Source organism: Choristoneura fumiferana, chromosome 20, assembly GCF_025370935.1.
Source record: "Choristoneura fumiferana chromosome 20, NRCan_CFum_1, whole genome shotgun sequence".
Taxonomy (NCBI): Eukaryota; Metazoa; Arthropoda; class Insecta; order Lepidoptera; family Tortricidae; genus Choristoneura; species Choristoneura fumiferana.
The window spans coordinates 7,956,176-7,977,755 of NC_133491.1; the positions used below are offsets into that span (position 1 = coordinate 7,956,176).

At 35.2% G+C, this 21,580-nt stretch overlaps 2 protein-coding genes across 2 annotated transcripts; one reads left to right on the forward strand and one right to left on the reverse strand.

Moving 5' to 3' along the window:
* Positions 1–520: 520 nt before the first annotated feature.
* On the reverse strand, positions 521–2,763 carry LOC141439291 (PF03932 family protein CutC). The gene is made up of 4 exons (XM_074103547.1): positions 2,275–2,763; positions 1,972–2,136; positions 1,533–1,604; positions 521–1,200 (listed from the first exon to the last, which is right to left on the reverse strand). Exons 2-4 carry the CDS (start codon positions 2,110–2,112, stop codon positions 595–597), a joined length of 819 nt encoding a protein of 272 aa, XP_073959648.1. The 5' UTR covers positions 2,113–2,136; positions 2,275–2,763; the 3' UTR covers positions 521–594.
* Positions 2,764–7,966: 5,203 nt separating this feature from the next.
* On the forward strand, positions 7,967–17,078 carry pix (ATP-binding cassette sub-family E member 1 pix). The gene is made up of 12 exons (XM_074103546.1): positions 7,967–8,077; positions 8,297–8,511; positions 8,905–9,120; positions 9,627–9,834; positions 10,927–11,113; positions 11,564–11,685; positions 12,508–12,608; positions 12,700–12,877; positions 13,943–14,064; positions 14,846–15,042; positions 16,227–16,461; positions 16,909–17,078. The coding sequence occupies exons 2-12, from the start codon at positions 8,299–8,301 to the stop codon at positions 16,954–16,956; spliced, it is 1,827 nt and encodes a 608-aa protein (XP_073959647.1). The 5' UTR covers positions 7,967–8,077; positions 8,297–8,298; the 3' UTR covers positions 16,957–17,078.
* The last annotated feature ends 4,502 nt before the right edge of the window (positions 17,079–21,580 follow it).

The following is a 21,580-nucleotide window of genomic DNA, read 5'->3' on the forward strand; positions in this document are numbered from 1 at the left end:
CTTACATGTCCATTTATTTTTTTACTATAGAAGTAAACACAATTTTAAATAGTTTCGTTATTTCATTTAAAAACGTGTGCAACTTTTACCGTTAAGTTTTAAATGTTAAAATAAATGGATTACCTATACATTTATTTATTCGTCATCATAATTATTAAAACCTAACCAACTTACGTATATTAGTTGAAAAATTATGTATTACTTCCCCAACGTAAAAAGAGAGGTACCTATTATAAGTTTGAAACCAATGTCTGTTTGTCTATGCCTCTATAGCATCGTAGCTCTCAAACGGATGAACCGATTTCAATGCGTTTTTTTTGTGAAAGCTAGTTTCCTTGCGGTACTTCTTTAGCTGTTTGATAGAAATCGGTTCTGCCGTTTTGGAAATTGAACTTCGAAATGGTAATATCAAGTGTTTTCAACTTTTTTAAGTTAATTGTTATTAGATATTACGATGGCGGGAAAATCGACGATAGGCTGGCTAGCTGGGTAATATTACCCGCACAAATAAAACTTGAAATACATGTCCGTTATTTTTATTGATGATGCAATAACACTTATTACTTTCACTTTTTAAAATATATTATTAAAATTTCATAAATTTAACAATTTTTGTTTTTCATTTTTAATCACATATTGAAGTTTAATAACATTTTTTTCATCTGTATATGAAATGCTTTCAGTAGTTCCAGTTCCCATGCACAAATTGTTTTCAATCCTAGGTAAGTTCCTCACTGCTTTACAAGAACTATGCACTATTGGGCATCCAAGCTCAATATATTTCCCAACATTATCAATGTTAATGCCAGCTCCTGGCATAATTTCAATCCTATCTTTATATAACCCCATCAAATCTGATATACATTTGAATGCTAGTTGATCTTCAACTGAAGACCTTTGCCCACTTGTGAGGACTCTACTAAAACCAAGTTTTATTATCTTCTCTATGGAAAATATTGGATTTTTACAAATATCAAAGGCTCTATGGAAAGTTAGAGGCAAAGGATATGCTGCCAATACTGCCAGAGTACATTTGGCCTCATCAATTTCTTGGACATCAGTGAGAGCTCCAAATACAAGTCGGTCCACACCCATGGCTTTGAAAATGGCCACATCTGCCAGCATTGTGCTCATTTCTGTGTCTGAATAGCAAAAATCAGAACCAGCTCGACATCTTATCATTACATTCAGCTTTGGTTTCTGGAAAAAAATTAAAAGCAATAATAGCACTTATTAGTGGGTGAATATTTAAGCATTTTGACTGGCTACTTAAATATCATTACCATCCCACATTTAATAGCACAATGGAAGAATAAGTCACAAAAATTTTGATCATGCTAGAGTTAGCATTGGTTGGACTTAAGTTTTCATAAAAATTTTACCCTGAGCATCATCTCTTTTAATAATACTTGCCAATTGCCAAAATGGTAATGACAAAGGAAAATACTGCAAAAACACTGAAAATTTACCCGGGGTTTAGTTAAAATCACAAGATGAAGGTAAGTGTAAATAAAAGTAACTGAATGGATTACCTTATGTAATTCAGGGCATTTACAATGTAAACATTCTTCGTGTATAGGTTGTGGAGTGCCAATTTTTTTTACCTACAAAGAGATTAAGTATTAAGTTGATTTCATTATCTATTGGCCAATATGTCATAATAACAAAATATAAAATTTAAGAGAAGTAATATAAACAGTTTAGCAGGTAAGTATATTTCTTTATTTGTTGCTTTGTTTGCCTTAATCAAATATTCATTCAAATTCAAATTACTTTATTTCGCTTTAAATGTGGTGTATACAATGGTCTTATCAAAGTTATAAATAATTTGGTCGCACACATTTCTGGCAGGCAAAAAGGCATTGGTGGGAACAACATAAAATTTGATAGATGCTTTCATGTGATAAATCAACTTAAATCATAATTCATTCGCTTTAAAACAAACATAGTAAATTTAACTGAAAGACTTACCAGGCACATAACATGTTTTACAAGGCCAACAGATGGAGTGAGTCCTCCCTCCGCTAGAGAACTGCATAATTCTAATTCGTCTGCACCACCATGAATTGCGTTTATTGCAGATTGTAGACTGTCTATGCACACCTCTAACATTATATTTGATTTGGAAGCAAGCTCCTAAAAACCACCAAAATTTTAATAAAATCTGGTTGTTATTATGGCCGATTGGTGAAGCCGATGATATGAATGATTCTTTTGACACTGAAATGAAGAAATAATAGAAATGTGGTTAGATTAAATTGAAAAGGTACCTACTTGACCTGACTACCGGCACAGCTAGCGGAAAGTTTCTTTCACAAACACGCCTTTCATTCACAGAATTTTCATTTTTTCCTGCTAAATAAGAAAACTAACTTTTTAAGTATTATATAATTTCGGAAACCACTCGGACCAATTATCGCAACTAAATATGCTAATATTGATAATTGGCCCGACTGAGCCTAAATATTTTAATTGTTTTGATGTTTAACGAACTTGATGTACCTAATGTCAAAATTGACATATTGTCAATGTCAATATCACTTCTTTTTTTTTTTTTTTTTTGGAGATTGTGGCTTGGTAACGAGACCTTTAAGCCAAGTCTTTATTTTAGAAGTCTTGTTTTTGATCACTTGAATTCACTTATTTCACTATATTTTTCCAATTGTATTTTTGATATATTTGTAGAGAGGAACGAAGCAATTTGTGTTTTTCAATAGGTCAGTGAGGCGGCGGGAGGATTCTTCAGCTTGATTTATTTCGCTGGCAAGTATCAGTCTGTCCAGTGCATAGCTATGACATTTGAATATAATATGGTCTAGGTCTCCAACGGCGTTATTGCACGCAGAACAAATATTAGTGTTAACAATACCGAGCCTGTACAAGTGGAATGGTGCATTGCAATGACCAAACCGAAGCCTGTTTATGATAGTTATAAAATCCCGACTGGCAATCTTCAAATCATGGTACCACGGCTTGACGGGTAAATCAGTTTGAATATTTCCGTACCATTTTCCTTTCTCTTCTTGATCTTTCTTCCACATGTCTGTCCAGTATCTTCTTACATCTCTGCGAAACGTACTATAAAAGTCGGTCAGAGGGACGTGCACTATATTTTGTACATCCAACATATTTAATCCTTTGAAAGCAGTCTGGTCTGCGATTTCGTTACCAGTTATTCCTTTATGAGAAGGAATCCACATAAAAGATACTTCGATCTGTTTTAGGGAGAAGCTGTACAAAATATTCCTAATTTTGTATAACAAATAATTAGTTTTGTAATGTATTTTGAAATTTTCTAGCGATTTAATTACACTAAGTGAATCAGATAGTATTAGAAAATCCTTATAATTATTTACACATGAGATACGTTTAAGCGCTTCAATAATAGCGTATGCTTCTGCAGTGAATATGCTACAATTGCTGTCTAGTACAAAACTTTGAGAAAACTTAATTTGCGGATCATATACTGCACTACGAACATACCCCTCACCCTTACTGCCATCAGTATAGAGAGTATAGTATTTACTGTTTTTGTGTAGAAATTCTAGAAGCTCCTGATTACTATGAACTTTATCACTGATAACTGAAATTTCAAAGGCCACACTGGTAAATGGAAATGAGTAGCAAGGAGAAATACTACTAGTGTAAATTTTAGAGCAAACATTTTTAATTTCCAGAATGATGTTACTGAGCTTGGGTGACTTACAAGCCAGAAGATCACTGCTAGACAGCAGTGGAGCTGCGATTGCCCTTTGGCCAGGTAATATACTTTCTATAACTAAATTATTATTTTGTGAAATAATCTTGGCACAAAATCTCATGAACAACAATAATCTTCTAAGGATGAGTGGCATTGTAGCAGTTTCCACTTCCATTGCTCTAACAGGTGTAGAGCACATGGCACCTGATATTACTCTGATAGCTTTGTTCTGTAAAATATCTAGTTTTTTAGTGTGTGAGCTATTTATATAAGCAAAACAACTATAGTCAAAGTGGCTTCTTACAATAGCTTTGTACAAACAAGATAATGTTTGGGGATCAGCGCCCCATGTTACTCCAGCTAGGCATTTCATAATGTTAAATCCTTTTAATGCATTGGATAATATATATTTAATGTGCATTTCAAAAGTTAGTTTAGTATCAATTACCACTCCTAAAAACTTATGTTGGGGAACATTTGGAATGATCTCATCATTATAAGTTATAACATCAGTTGGATTGTCTTTTGTAAACAATAATACACTACTCTTAGAAGGGTTAATTTTCAATTTTAGTATGTTGTTATAATAAGAGTGCAGATCTTTGAGGGCTTTATTAACATAGTTAATAGCTTGATCAATATTATAATTAATGCTGTATATGACCAAGTCATCAGCAAATTGTAGTACCTTAACATTATTCATATTTACATATTTACAAATTTCACTTGTATATAAGTTATACAGCAATGGAGATAATGTGGCTCCTTGCATTGTACCTTTGGATACAGCTCGAGGTCCATACATATTATTGTTATGTCTTATATACAAAGTCCTATCTGTTAAAAAGTTATAAATCCATTTGCACAATAAGCCAGGTATTTGTAGGCTAGACATAACTTGTACAAGAATTGAGGGACTTACATTATCAAAAGCGCCTTGTACATCTAAGAAAACGCAAGCAACACTAGATTTATTACATTTTGCATTTTTCAGGTCTTCGATGAGAGAGACAAAGCTGTCGGCACAACTTCTTCCGCGACGGAAACCATACTGAATTGGAGGGATAACGGAATTGGCTTCTATAAAATAGTCGAGCCGAGTTTTAATCATATTCTCAAAGATTTTACCTAAGCATGAAGACAGAGAAATTGGGCGATAAGAAGTTGCGTCTTCAGGTGGTTTTCCTTGCTTATGTATTGGAATGACACATTGTGTTTTCCATGACTGTGGTATGATTTGCAGTACCCAAAGGGAATTAAGGATATTTAGAAATAGCTTTTGAACTGAAAGATCCAAATTCTTAATCAGTATATAAGGAAAGTCATCTAGACCAGGCGTTGTATTTTTACGAGACTGTAAACTGTGGATGAATTCTCTCCATGAAAAAGGATCAAGCAAAAACTTGGATGAATCGCGATTGTTGTTAAGGCAAAAATAATTTTCAAGATTCTCAGTGGAATTGTGATTATCATTGTTTGTTAATTTATCCAGTAAAGGGCCAATAAATTCATCATTAAGAGATTTATTAGTAGTTTTAATTCTTTTAAACATTTTAATATATTTCCAAATTAAACTAATAGGGGTAGTTCTGTTAAAACTGCTACAAAGCCTTCTCCAACTACACTTTTTTTCTTCTGCTATTGTTCTTTTTTTAATAGCATCTAGTTTTTTGTATTTAATGAAATTTTCTACACTAGGATTGTTTCTATAGAATTTTAATGCTTCATATGAATCAATGACACTTTGTTCGCATTTACTGTTCCACCAAGGTGCAGGAGGCTTACTTCTAAAGTTAGAAGTTTTAGTAAATTTAGGAATGCAATTTAATTTTAGAGAGTTAAGCTGCGAACAGAATTGGTCATAAGTCTTGAGTGGATTTTGAGCATCTAACACTATATCTTTAAAATATTCTTTAGAAAGTTCACAGTACTTTTTCCAGTCAGTTTTATTGTATAGAAACTTTTCCATTGGGGCATTAATTTGATATTTATCAACAGACATTATAATATTTGTTATAGTAGGAAAATGGTAGCTACCCATGTTGTCATCGCTTACAGACCACGCGCAAAGTGGTGCTATATTCGGACTTGTGAAACTGATGTCTATTGCAGAGGGGTTGCAATTAGGATAATTTATTGTAGTAAAGTTACCATCATTAAGAATACACAAATTTAAATCGTCGATTAAATCGAATAATTGTTGACCGCGACCTTTTGTAGATACGCAGCCAAAGGCAATATGATGTGCGTTAAAATCTCCTGATACAAAGATTGGTTTAGGTAAATTATTTATTATGCTACGTAATCTATCTATTCTTATATTTCTGTCTGTTGGAGGCCAGTACACGCATAAAATGGTAAGGTCACCACTTTCTGTAGAGATTGATATTGCTATAGATTGAATATCTTCGTAAAAAGTAGTTTGTAGAGGCTTGTACTTAAATGATGGCTTTATTAAAATAGCGACACCGCCATGACCATTATCAGCATTGCGAAAATGTAAATTGTAATTTGGAATGTTGGTGATACGGGTATCTGAAAACCAGGTTTCGTTAAGAAGACATATATCTATTTTATTTTTGTGTAAAAAATTTATTAGTAAGGGTTTTTTTATGAAGACTTTGAATATTAAACTGAGCGATACGAAGTTGTGAAGTTGTAGCTAGATCCATTAATTAAGGCAGGTTTTTGAAAAGTAAATCTTTGATAGATTTCGTCGTAACTGGAGAATCGTCTGCTTTGTTAGCAATCGCTATTAGAGTGCGCACAATAGTCATTGTCAAATCATTATTGGTCATTAAAAGATTTTTTAAGTCAACTGTTTTTGAGGGAGAGCTTGTGGATGCCAGGTTTTTGGAATTGTTGTTTATTGTAGTGTCTTGTGGTTGTTTCGAGATAGGTTTTTGGATCAATGGAGGAAATTCATCCCTTTTAGAGTCTGTAACACTTGCATAAGTTATTTTGGTTTTCTTTTCTTGGATTTTTCTCATTTTAATGGGCACATTTTAGAAATAGCTAAGTGAGCTCCACCACAATTTATACAGCAGAGCTCAGTTGGTTTGTCACAATCTTTGTACGAGTGTTCACCTGAACAGCAGCTGCATCGCTGCTTCCCGTTGCATACTTTTGCAGAGTGATTAAATTTGAAGCAGCGATAGCACTGCTGTAAGGGTGGGACATAGTCAAATACTCTGTAGGAAAACAGATCGTATTGTACACTATCTGGCAATGTATTTGACAGGAATGTAATACTCACTGTCTGTAGAGGTACCCTATTCTGACCGACTTTTTTAGTAAAGCGCCGTACCGCGACGATGTCGAAGCTGGAAGACAGTTTACTGTACAACTCCTTATTGGAAATGTTTTGTGGTACATACCGTATTATGCCCGTTCGTTCTATTTGCGCAGCCGGGATATAAGCTTTCATGTTATATTTTTCCATGAATTTGGTATTGTTTAAAAAGTTGTTCGCCGTATTATACTGCTTGAAGATCGCTGTTATTTTATTCGCATTTATTCTGCGAATGGCCACCACACCTTTCACCTCCGCAGCAAAAATATGGTTCAGGTAAATTGGACTTTTGTTACCTAGCTTTTCCTTATTGTCCTTGCTCTCAATGAACACTTTAAATTCGACATTTAACGAATTTTCGGGATACAACCTTTTATAATTAGGCTTTAGATAGGGTAAATACAAATCATCCTCGTTGGAGCCTTCTCCATTCTCCTCGGGCACTGATGCCCTTTTTCTGGCCTTGATAACTGGAGGGCTATCGCCTCCTCCTTCGTCACCAATCATGTTTAGAAACGTTTTGAACACTTTCATAACTTTTCAGCTGATAAAATCAAATATAGATCGCAAAAACAACTTAAATAAAACTCAGAGCGCGCGCTTCGTTTAAGAGTTCCCGCCAGAATCTCAATATCACTTCTTCTAGGGTTTCTAGGGAGAGTGAAGTGACGCTTCTGCGGTCTCCCACTGTCTGCCATGTGGTAGCTACTCTATTTAACGGTCGGCGCGCATATATACGTATCTGATTAGATAGATATTATAAATTTACTTACGAAATTGTTTACTTTAAAAAAAAGAAAGTAAACCGCGCTCTCGTTTTGTTCTCGGTCGTAATTCGAATCGCGTTTAAAAAACGCGGTGTGTAGCATCACTAAAACTATTTGAGACATTACCATATTGCCTTAGCGAGTTAGGTAGGTATTTGTCAGCGTTTTTTAATATACCTTAAAATGTACTTCTAAACTGTCAACTACGCTTTTGATGAAGGGGAGAGGGTAAAATCCTTCCTTTCCTTTTGACATATCAAAGTAAAGGGACACGCGAACGTAGGCGAGATTTTGCCAACGTTCGCTTTCTTTTACCAGGTATATGCCTATTTAAACAATCACGTTCAAATTTTATTAAATATATAAACGTATTATTTGATTTCCTTTCCTCCGTCCATCACATAACTTAGAAAATTCGCAAACACAAATTACAAGTTGAGGTTATGTGTGAAATTTGTGCCACATATGAAACGAAAATTTTGAATTATTAAAGATATAAATGTGTTAGGCTGTGTTGATTCGTAGTTTCATTTGCAGTTATGTCTCGAAATAAACAACATGAGGAGACAGACAAGCTTACGCGTATTGCTATCGTGAATGCGGATCGTTGTAAGCCAAAACGATGTAGGCAGGAGTGTAAAAAGAGCTGCCCAGTGGTGAGAATGGGCAAGCTCTGCATCGAGGTGACGCCTAACGACAAGATCGCCACCATCTCTGAAGAGCTGTGCATCGGTTGTGGTATCTGTGTCAAGGTAAGTCATCAATCAAATCCTAATCAGGTAAACACCTTGTAAAGAAAGCATTTCAAAAAATCTTAAGATGATCGCAGTTTAAGGTTTATTTCACGCCATACCTACAGGAAGAGCATACCAATCAATTAAGAGAATAAATGTAAATAATCTTAAAAAACGATAATCTTGACTGCAGCTTGATGGTCTTGGCCCTCTTGATCTTTAAATTCAAACAGATGTGGTCAAATTTTCTGAATAACTTCATGTAAAACTTAGCATTTTGTCATGACAACACATATATAAAATAAATAATAACAATAAAACTGTAACCTATATTTAAGTGAATACAAACCTTCACTTTCAAACACAAACATCTCAAATTTTTTTTGTAGCTTCAAAATGTTTTTTCCTCAGAAATGCCCGTTTGATGCCATAACTATCATCAATATTCCATCCAACTTGGAGAAGCACACAACGCATCGTTACTCCAAGAACTCCTTCAAGCTACATCGGCTGCCCATTCCTCGTCCTGGTGAAGTGTTGGGGCTTGTTGGCCAGAACGGTATCGGGAAGTCTACAGCACTGCAAATTCTTGCTGGAAAAAAAAAGCCCAATCTGGGTCGCTATTCTGTAAGAAGTAATTTTTTCAGTTTTCATGGGCATGCTGATTTAACATCATTTTATGTGTAAAGTAGCACTATAATCGTGTATTTTTTGTAGTGGAAGTGATTTGCTTCTGGTCACAAAAACCTAAATTAGACTCGAGAAACTGTCAAGCCTTAAGTACACTATATTGTGTGACACACTGAATCACATTCACTACTTTTTTCTGAGGGTAGAAAGAGACGGCGAATTTGATCATGAGTATATGTCATGATCTTGAGTATCGTAGTCAGATCTTATGCAACCTACCGTAGGTAGAATCAGTAATGATGGTTTGATCAAAACAAGATTAATAGTCTCACATATTTTTATCAATATTTTTGTGCCTGACTTGATGTACAATGTTGGACCAGTTTGCCATGGCCACTAACAACCCCTGCCTTTTTAGATTGCACTTCAAGCATGTTTTAACATAAATACAGTTCTAGAAATATTTATTAATGTTGTCCTGAAACATTTATCTTTTGCACTAGGATCCTCCGGACTGGCAAGAGATCCTTTCTCACTTCCGTGGCTCTGAGCTGCAGAACTACTTTACTAAGATCCTGGAGGATGACCTGAAAGCGCTGATCAAGCCCCAATATGTCGACCAGATCCCTAAGGCTGTGAAAGGAACAGTGGGAGCGCTGTTGGACAGAAAAAATGATACAGATAATATAGACACAATATGCAAGATGCTTGGTAAGTGACTATACAATTCATGCCACACTACTTCTGCCTCTGCATCTGATTCTGAATATGCGCACTTGACACCAATTGACCTAGTCCCAAACTAAGAAAAGCTTGTACTATTGGTACTAGGCAACGGATAAACATACTTATATAGATAAATACATACTTAAATACATATTAAACATCCAAGACCCGAGAACAAACATTTGTATTGTTCATACAAATATCTGTCCCGGCTGGGAATCAAACCCGGGACCTCAAGCTTCGTAGTCAGGTTCCCTAACCACTTGGCCATCCGGTCCTCATTGAATGCATGCATAATTGAATGATCTAGATACCTAGAACATGATACTGTTTTGGTTTAGGTAATACTCTAAAATCTATGTAGCCACTAATAAAGTTAAGAGGCATGATATTATGAGTACAAACTATACCCACAAACAATGACTAAGTATCTTTTAAACAATTGATTGACTTTTCTGGCTTAGCAGAAATGGTCATCTATCTAAAGTTCCAAGTCATACTGTTCAGGTATTTTTAACAGATTTCAAAAAAAGGAGGAGGTTATTACAACTATTAATATCACTTATAAGGTTACTTCACCTTTTAGATTAAGTGTAGATAAGATCAATCTTTTGTCTTTCTTTTTATCAATAAACTAATGCAGTTGTGAAATGTATTTAAATTTCATTATTTTATAGAAATTACTTTTAATTTGCATTTTCTCTCAGCTCTGACCAGAGTAACTTGCATAACCTTATTAGTTGTTCCATCATCTTCTTATCATCATTTCTTATGATCATTTTCTTAAGTCAGAGCTTTAATAACTGCTGACTGATCCCAGTTAAAATATAACAATCCAAAAACCAAGACAAACTATTTGATTAAACTCAACCTCAACAAAGATGTACTCTGTTAAGGAACCAATACCAACAGTTAGAAACGTTGATTACAGTACTGTTACATGCATTCTAATACAGATCAGTGATCACTGATCATGCAGCTCAGCCTTCATATTACTGCATTCTTGAGAAACAAATCACAATTGAAATTGAGTGATTGATTGACACAAGGATTAATGTCATTTTACATTTGCCACAGACCTTTCCCACATCCGCAACCGCGAGATTGCTGCGCTCTCTGGAGGGGAGTTGCAGCGTTTCGCCATTGCCATGGTGTGCATCCAAAATGGGGACATCTTTATGTTTGACGAGCCATCTTCCTACTTAGATGTGAAGCAACGTCTGAACGCTGCCCGCACAATCCGGTCGCTCATTCATCCTGATAAGTATGATATTTTTCTTTCTGTAAGATCCCCGTCTCATACAAACACGAGCATAATTGTTTTAATTTAAATAATCCCATGCCAATACATGTTCAAAAAAAAGTTTATGTGTTGGGTAAAGCCAGACGAGCGTAATTTTTTTGAGTTGCGTGATTTCAGCTGCATTCGCTTTTGCAGTCACACAGAAGTATGAAACCAAAATTACGCGACAGAAAATACGCGTTTCGCAATTCAGAAACATATTACTTATGTAAATGTTGATTGTGGATATTGTAGATTTTTCATCGACAATATAATGTATGTATCATGTATGATGGATGAGAATGAATATGTATATTGTAACTTATTAAAATAATTAACTTAATACACCTTTTTTTCACAGCAAAATTATAAACACCTTTATACAGAATACCAGTAACTTTAAGATTAAATCTTTATTTTTTTTTGACCTAGGTTCATAATCGTGGTAGAGCACGATTTGTCAGTCCTGGATTACCTGTCTGACTTTATTTGCTGTTTGTATGGAGTGCCTGGTGCTTATGGTGTTGTGACTATGCCCTTCTCAGTGCGAGAAGGTATGTATTATTTTATACCAATCTGCATTAATAATCTAGACTAAGTATATTATAACAATTTAGATCTTTGTTCCACTAGACAGTTATCATTCTTCACGCAGTTTTGTAAGGCGCAAATTAATTATATTTGTCACGCCCCACCAATAGTCTCATTTCTGTCTGTAACCCTTAAAATAATATTGTGTTCAAATTCAGTGTCTGTCGTCAAAAGTGACGTGAGTCCGCGGAATGGCGCATCTGACACTCCTAAAGACAGTTTAATGAATATGCATTACAATGCCTACAAAACTACTTTGTATATGGTACTATTATGTATGTCTGCAACATTCTATACTTTCTATCGAAATGACATCTAAGTATGCACTGTCATGCTTCAGTGTGATGTTGAATAATATTGTAAGAGCCTTAGGGGCTGTTTCACCATCCATTGATTAGTGTTGACTGGCGGTTAGGTGTGATGCCGTCTCTATTTGTTTTGTTCGAATAGACGGAGACGGCATCACATTTAACCGTCGGTTAATGCTAATCAATGGATGGTGAAACAGCCCCTTAGTCACTTATACATAGAATTGGCAACTAAAGCAAAGCCTTCCTTCGCGCTGTCATCGTTCATCCACCATTAGGTATCTGTCATATTTCGTTTTCTACATTTTTTACCGTACAAGGCAAAACCAACTAGACACTGGCAAAATTGACCACCAATGGACAGAGCCATATTTAAAAAATAAACAAGCAAAAAATTTACAATGACATAAATCAACTATCACTATATACACATTAATTACTATGTAATGACTATTTACACATATTAATTTTTCCTAGGTATCAATATTTTCCTCGATGGATTTGTACCAACTGAAAACATGAGATTCAGGACCGAATCCTTGGTTTTCAAAGTTGCTGAATCAGCCACTGAAGAAGAAGTAAGATACTTTGAAAATATATCATTGAAATATTATTAGTTTCTTTCCGCGAAAAGCACATTTCCATTAATATAATGACATGTTCGAACAGGTTAAAAGAATGAACCACTATGACTACCCTGAGATGACAAAGAAAATGGGCGAATTCAGTCTGAAGGTTCAACCTGGTGAATTCTCTGACTCCGAAATTTTAGTCTTACTCGGAGAAAATGGAACGGGGAAGACCACATTTATTAGAATGCTTGCTGGCAACTTACAGCCTGATGAAGGTATGTTGCAAATACTATCAATAATATTTGTAATCTTAAATTATATGCTTGTTAAACCATGTTTAACAGAGGACTCGCTACAAACAGTTACACGCACAGTGTTTAACGCACATATTTTGACTGAAAATCCGTGCCAAAACTAATTTACGCTAATTAAACACTAACTAGTAATTATTTGCAAAATCGTCATGGCAAATACATGTGTACGAAATTTTCGTACAGAAATTTTATTTTCGTAATTTTCGTTTCACAATATATGCTGATAGTGTGGGCTTCCACCTAAAACTGTTTTTTTTTGTGCATCTATATCCTTAAAACACTATTGCTCGTTCCAACTGGTAACTAAGTGGTCTACTTAAACTTTTTCGTATTTTATTGATTTTAACAAATTTATATGGCAACACTTAAAACCAAATGTCACTTTTGTGAAAGTTGTCAATCTGTTTTAGTTAGTTTCAGTGAAAAAGATTTTTACTAGATTTGTAATGCAATCTACGTGATAATCGACGCGATATATTGAAATATTTATTACGTTCTATGTATTACGTTTTGTTTCGATGACGAACCACAAAGAATTTGCTGACGTGTTGAGGTTATAAGTGTGTTATCGAAAGAATAGTTAAATGAATTAATAGAAATTGTTATGGCTAGAACTGAACTGTTTGATCTGTATTTCCATCCTGTGTTTCAAAAATGTTTGAGGCACGCAGAATCTACGATATCCACTGAAGGTAATAAATATAGATGAGAAGAAAAGTATGTGTAATATACGTATCTATAACGCTCAAATCATTTGCATACTTCTGCACGCAAGAACGCAGTGTTTGTATAAGTTTAGTTTATTATCGATAAAAACAACATTTAATCTTTCTCTTTGCTGTTTAAAATAAATGAAATTGAAACAAATTCAACTGCAGAAATCGGAAGTTACTGTTATTTAGTGTCTGTAGCGGTTCATCACCTGTACATCAATACTTACCTGCTAACAAATTAGTACGAACCAAATTGTTGATGCTTTAGTTATATCTTGGTTATATTGAATAAAAATACCCTTTGTTTCTGCAGGCTCGGGGACGCTTCCACAGTTGCACATTAGTTATAAGCCACAGAAGATATCCCCGAAGTCTCAGGGCCTAGTCCGCAGCTTGCTGCATGATAAGATAAGAGATGCCTACATACATCCTCAGGTAAATTCTTCAAATAATTTACTAACTCAACCCCTCTGTACCAATGATCATCAAATATGTTGTCCCCCTTTCTGTATGTTGGATACCAAACACATGATATGAAGATTGAAAGGTTAATGTGTGAGGAAACTTATTATTTTCGGAAGGTTAAAAGGCCAAATACTTGCCCAACTTTTGACAATACTAAACCTGTCTTTAGGTTACATATTCCTAAGTTCCGACTTAAATTGTTTTACTATTCGCTGTCGGGTGAATTTCCGATATTCGACTGTCATGCGTGATATTTTTTGTATTTATTTTGTACATTTATAATTTCAATGCAGTCTTAGATTCCAAAGTTTGAAGATGTTAATTAACTTTGATGAATACTAAACCTATCCTGTTATTGTGTGGAAAATGAACACTTCCTAAGTTCCTTTACTTACTGGTTTTTTTTTTACTGGTCATTTGTCATATTCTGGTTTTTGCACAGGGAATGCAGCATCTAAATATGTATATTCCTATAAAGTATTCAATAAGTTGTAGCCTGACTATGTTGCACCTTTATTGCAACAATGACGTAAATGCAATTTAAAATAAAACTTAATGATGCGAAACGCTGCAGTATCAATATTGCAGCGTATTGGTAGACTTCAAGAAACTTCAAAAGTGATCTATGTATTCATTGATCAGTTTATTCTCTTCTATATTGAAAGAAAAACTTGTTGGTGATTGAAATTGTTTCATTTATATTCGGTGCATAGTACCTTAATGTACTGAAATATCCTTATTATGGTTACAGTTTATAACGGATGTGATGAAGCCAATGAAAATTGAGGAGATCATGGACCAGGAAGTCCAGAACCTGTCTGGTGGTGAGTTGCAGCGAGTGGCGCTTGTTCTCTGCCTCGGCAAACCTGCTGATGTGTACCTCATTGATGAACCCTCTGCTTACCTTGATTCTGAGCAGCGTTTGGTTGCCGCTAAAGTTATTAAGCGGTAAGTGTTTTGATAAAAGTACCAACTTACATACATATTACCAGAGAGCGAAACTTTGATGCTGGTGACGTCATTATGATGCAAATTGACATATAGGGTGTTTTTATAAAAGTCCTGGCCGTCTCACTCAAGTGTCAATAAAATATCCCTAAACTAAAGAGGCCAATAAGTTGTTAGTGATTATCTATAATCTAGATAAAAACACTGTATGAAGCTTGACATCATACGGCTGTCACCGGCATCAAAGTTTCGCTCCCTGCATATTACCAAGATCTTTTTTTATATAAAACTGACCATGATTGACCCCTATTTCACCTGATGTAAAATGCAGATGAGGCCAAAAGTGTATCTCAATGGTTCAGTAACAGCCTTTTCACAAGATGTCTATCATGACCATACAATCAGAATTATACATTAACTGCACCCCAGATTAGCAGTGTGATAGACAGAACTAACAATAAGAGAAATAGAAATGTTATGTATCCATTCATCATCAATTTTGCCACTCTTTCAGATCCTTTTCATAGGTTTTAGTATATGTAATTTAATCATTTTCTTGAACACAACCTCTGCAATCACAATACCCAACTTTTAAATATGACCCTAAATACTATTCTATAAATTACTAGCTGTTGCCTGCGACTCCGACAGCGTAAGAAGTATGAAAAATAGTTTACATCCTATTCTCAGACCTACCAAATACACAAAAAAACTCACAAAAATTGGTTGTGCCGTTTCAAAGGACTTGGGTCACAAACATTTTTGAATCGAGAATTTTATATATTAGATTAGATGACGCCTATTATGGGCTCTGATATGGTTGGCATTTAACCTTGTTGCACAAACACTGAGCTAAAAAAATAAAGCAAGTGCTTTTTAGCCATGTAGTTGCTTTTAGGCACTACTTGTCTTAGTAGTAGTTCTATGGTTGAATAAATGTTGAAAACCTACAATGGACTACAGTCAAAACCATTCATAGCAACACCAGTTATAATCTTATAATGACTAAGAAAAAAGTCCCAACACAATCTTATATACCAAAGTAACACTGGTATTTACAACCAACCATGTTAAACAACCAAATATATTGCCATCTCTTCAATGTTGTTAATATATGGTTTTCACTGTATATGCAGTAAGCAGTGGATCATTTTTTTCAACTAAGGACAATTTTTTTTATTCAGGTTTATCCTCCATGCAAAGCGAACCGGTTTCGTAGTGGAGCACGATTTCATAATGGCAACCTACCTGGCAGACCGCGTGATCGTGTTCGAAGGCACGCCGTCGTCCGACGCGACCGCGCATGCGCCACAGTCCCTTCTCAATGGCATGAACAAATTCTTAGAGCTATTGGGCATCACCTTCCGGAGAGACCCTAACAATTTCAGACCTAGGATCAATAAGCATTCTTCTGTGAAGGTAAGATGTTTTTCTTTCTTTTATGCACAGGTACGGTCAAGACTTTAATTCATAAGCCACCATGGAACCTTTTTAAAGGAAAAGTCATTACTATTTCCTTGTTAATTAATGCATTCATAAAAGTAATGATCGCTACTTTTATGAATGAATGAATAGTTTTACTTGGTATTTTTTATCATTAAATATCATGTTCCCAACTGTTGAAGAAATTGTATAGTTTTTACTTTTTTATTTTCTTTCCTTGCTTGTTCTGTTCAGTGGTAGATTTACATTATACATTATTATTAAACAAATTAATGTGTTAGGTATAGATGAAAAAGAAAACAGTAGATACAGTGAAGCAGATAAAAAAAATCAAGAAAGCCTAATAACATCCATAGAAAGCTTAACCATGTTACAGATAAATTTTAATATAATATTACAACTTTGCCTTTATTTTTGTTGCAGGATATGGAGCAGAAACGGGCAGGCCAATACTTCTTCCTCGAGGACTAGAGAAGCAGCACTACTATGATATTTATATATACCGCAATTATATCTGTCACAACCGTGGTGGCCCGCCATCCGTGTATTTCCAATGTATTGATGTAATAAAAATCAGTTTTATACAACCTCAACTTGAAGATTATTTAAACATATTTGTTTGATAAAAATAAACCAAACAAAGTTACTGTAACACCAAATCATTTTGAATGTGTATGTGCTGTCTAATTATATTAACACACTCCCTACCAAGCCTTTGCCCACATTTGGTCCTAACAAGTTGACGTTAATTTTATTTTAGGTTTCCTGTCTATTCCTTCCCCAAAATCAAAATTATATAAACCAAACAGTCTCCTCATGTGTGTAATGTCTCTACGTCGACATTGACAAAATACATCTTGCTAAAATAGCAAGGGTGAAACGAGATTCAGTTACGTTTGTACTGGTTTATTTTGTTGCTCAATCATCCGATTCAGATGAAATTTAGTATGGAGATAAGTCTCAGAGAAAGACAGGTTGTATCCTGGAACGTTGTAAATACCGTTATCGCGCAGGTACACGCGAGTAATAAAATGTTAAATGCTTATTAATTATTGTGGCTTACCTATACATATTTTTAAGCCAAAATAAAACAATAGTTTGGAGTAATCGAAATAAAATTAAATGGCAGCCAAAAATTACAATTGGGTGGATCAACTTATTGTTATGCTCCCGACAGCGAGGGGACAAAATAAGTACAGAAGAAATGTGTAACATTATACTAACATTCTTATTAAATGACCAATTATAGAAGGAACTTTAAAACTACCACAAAAATGCATGTTTGGCAAATTTTAATCTTAGAAACATACGGTTAAAGTGACTAGAAAAAGTTGATCGACCCAATTTAAAAAAAAATAGGTATGTATTTGGGTTACAATTTTTCAATATTAATAAGAACTTTATTGGGTAAAATAAAACTATTTAAGATTGTTTTTTTGGAATCTTTTTGTAAGTATTTTTTTTATTTCTATTCCAAATTTTTACTTTTACGGTCATCCCGTAAAACCTAAATTGAATATCAACAATTTTCAATTTAGGTTTTACGGGATGACCGTAAAAGTAAAAATTTGGAATTGAAATTTGATTGCTTAGTAACGACATCTCTTGTCCGGGTGAGTGGTTAGTTCCAATGGAGTGCCGAAAAACTTACTCGACGAGGGCTACGGTATAGATGTCGCTAGCGTCACTGCTTAAGTGGCTAAATAAGAAACAAACAAGCTGAGATATGAGGTGCATAGGGGAAATTCGTGTTTGTACTGCTGGTCAACACCACTGTGTAGCGGTATAGCACGCAGTACGGAATACCGAGGACCTGGGTTCGATTCCCAGTGCTGGTCTTATTTTTCTGGTTTTTCTGTGCATCTACAATTCAGTTTGTATTTTCAATTTAAAACTATTCAGTCCCGTAAGTTAGATTATCAGGAAATGTTGGACACGGTATTTTTTCTTTTGTCAATCGATGAAGCGCGTCAAAGGTCAGGAGTGGGAGCCCGTGACGTCACGCCGTGTTAAAAAGTACGGAACTTCATTTAATTTGCTAGTGTTGTTTTGTGGGAGAAACTATCCATGGAAGGAACTATAACAACATTCAAATAGATATGATCGCAACTTGTTTACAGCATCACCTTGATCAAGTCATTACGTTGCGCGGTACGTCATTGTGAGTCACCGTCAAGTTCTCTGAACGATCTAATTCATTCGCGAACCTTGACCGGCCGTTTATTTACGGATTCTACCCTTTAATGTAGTTGATTATGAAAATGAAATCTAACAATATTGAATCAGGCGTTACTTTGCTCGCGGAGGTCCGTATTAATTAACTATAAGTAGGTAAATAATATTTCGCACACTCGGGAATAATTTAGGCTTGTTGAAAAAATATCGATATTATTTTTAGGGTTCCGAAGCCAAAACGGCAAAAACGGAACTCTTATAGCTTCGCCATGTCTGTCTGTCTGTCCGTCTGTTCGTCGCGGCTTTGCTCAGGGACTATCAATGCTAGAAAGCTGTAATTTTTCACGAATATGTATGTAAACTATACCGACAAAATGGTAGGGTAAACCATACAGTAATTGCCCACTGAATTAAATCAAAATTTTACAAAGAAAAGTGGTGATAAATCATAACAAATATCGTGCTAATTATAATAATCTAGTCACTTTTATTATTTGTATTATTGTTGTTACATATAAAAAATCAAGTGAGCAATTACTGTAACGTGGCCAATTACTGTATGGTTACCCTACAAAAAAAATATTAAAAAAAAAACTTTTTTTTTGTGTACGCCCATAGACGTAAATTGGGGTTGTTTTTTTTTTCTCATCCAACCTTGTAGTGTGGGGTATTTTAGGATAGGTCTTTTAAAATGACTAGGGGGTTGCTACAACGATTTTTCGATTCAGTGATATGTTTGCAAAACATTCTACTGAGCGTCCCCCCCCCCCTCCCCTCTAAAATCTAAACCGGTGGGTGGAAAATTTTGAAAAAAATCAGACTGGTAGTAAGTATATCAAACTTTCAAGGAAAACTATAACGGCTAAGTTTGCTTGAGAATTATTAGTAGTTAGAGTAAATAGCAGCCTAAGGTTTAAAATATACCTAAACTTATACTACTTATTTTTTTCGTAATGGCTACGGAACCCTATTTTGGGCGTGTCTAACACGCTCTTGGCCGGTTTTATTTTTAATGTATAGATATTTTTGTGCGATATTTAATATTTCGATACAACTTACCTAGTTATCTTATTTCCAAGCATACCTACTAGTTTGGCAAAGAGCGGATTAAAGCCGCTAGAAAGATCGTTGGTCACCATTGAGCGCCCGCCACCTATTTAATATTCCCACTCTTGTTGCTAGATAATTAATGAATGCGCCAACTATGATGCATCAATGACGGTAGATACGTCTTCTATTTACTTCCTATGCGTAAATCTAAGTTATGATTCAAAAAACTCTGTCCAAGTCTACATATACTAGTGACACTAGTCACAAAATACCTACATAGGCACTTAGTCAAGTCATAGTTATACCTTAACGGACGAAGATATAGGTATGCCATTCGATACGGCGTCATGAATCAGCCTCTGTTAATGACGATGAGCAATCATTGATGACAATTAACCCTAATTATAGCTGAGTAGGTACTTTGGCCAATACTTAGGACAGAAAAGAGTCCTAGTTACGAGAACGTTATTTTATCTCATCGAAGAAACAGAAGAAGTAAGAACTAGTTAGGTACTAAAGTTACCTAGCTCCGCATAAGTTCGGGGATGCCGCAGTTTTTTTTATGGTATGGAAAATGCGCTTTATGTATCCAGCCCTGTTCGGGGAAACAGGAGGTAAGTAAGTTTGTGTATGTGGGGATAACCCACGGGGCCACGGGAGGGATACCCACTAAAAACAACACGAGTTCCCTCGTCGCCATTGTGGGACGCCTCGGGATGCTCCTCACATCAAAACCATGCAGTGTGCTGCTCCCCGCCCTTCCCTGCTGACACCATTATTTATAGAGGTTAAGCTAAAAAAATACAAGGTTATGCGTCCAACGGTCCAACAAAACAAACCTACCGACACTATAGGTGCATACTTACTTAGTTGTCTAAGTTTTCGCTGAGATATTAGGTACATTAAATACAGGTAGGTACCTATAAAAAAGGCTATAAGATTATTCGTAGAGAAATATTCACTATTGTATCCACAACACTCCTGCCACAAAAATATTTCAATAAAAACCAACTGCACTTATGGCGGCAAAATATCCAGTGCTGTGCACATTGCACATGGCTGGCTCAATGGAATTAGACTCAACCACCTTCGCAATAAATAAAAAAAGTAAATTAGCGATTACAACACAAGTAACTACTCAACTGCTGTGCGATACCATAGTAAAGTGGCTACTAACAATAAGTACATAAACTCTAGTAGTGTTGGTATGGGAGAGTCAGTATAGAAACTTGAAAGGAATAAAACCTGGCATCTTGTATTCCCCCAGTGGTGGCCGGCGACCGCGGCATGACATCACCGCCGGTGCAGACGAGATTACGTGGAGCAGAGGTTGAGAAACTTTTTGTTAGAATTAACTTTGATACCAATTTGTACTTTTTCGTATCGTAGTAAGTGCAAAATGTTTTAATGTTTTAATGTAATATGATGTGATGTCACAGTATAAATGATATATTTTAGGGTTCCATAGTCCTAATGTAGGACTCCTACAGGGAACCCTTATAGTTTCGCTAAATCGGCATGTCCGTCCGTGACTTAGCTTAGAGACCGTTAGTGCTAGAAAGCTGTAATTTTGTATGAGCATATGTCAGCATATGACAAAGAGATAAAAAATAGTAGATAGAGCATAAAACAAACCACTTTACCCAAGGCATTCTTATAACCACCCGAGCCAGTACAGCGAGGGAGGATAGACATGTAGAGGGGAAAATGGATTTAATGCTCGAGTTTTACACTCTGCTTTTCACTTCGATTGAGAAGAAATTAAATTACAACAGTGGAAACAATTGTTCGCTTACTAGATACTTTTGTTTTTAATGCATTGCTAAATAATCATAATTTTTTAGTTTTATGATTTATTTTGATCTAGGGA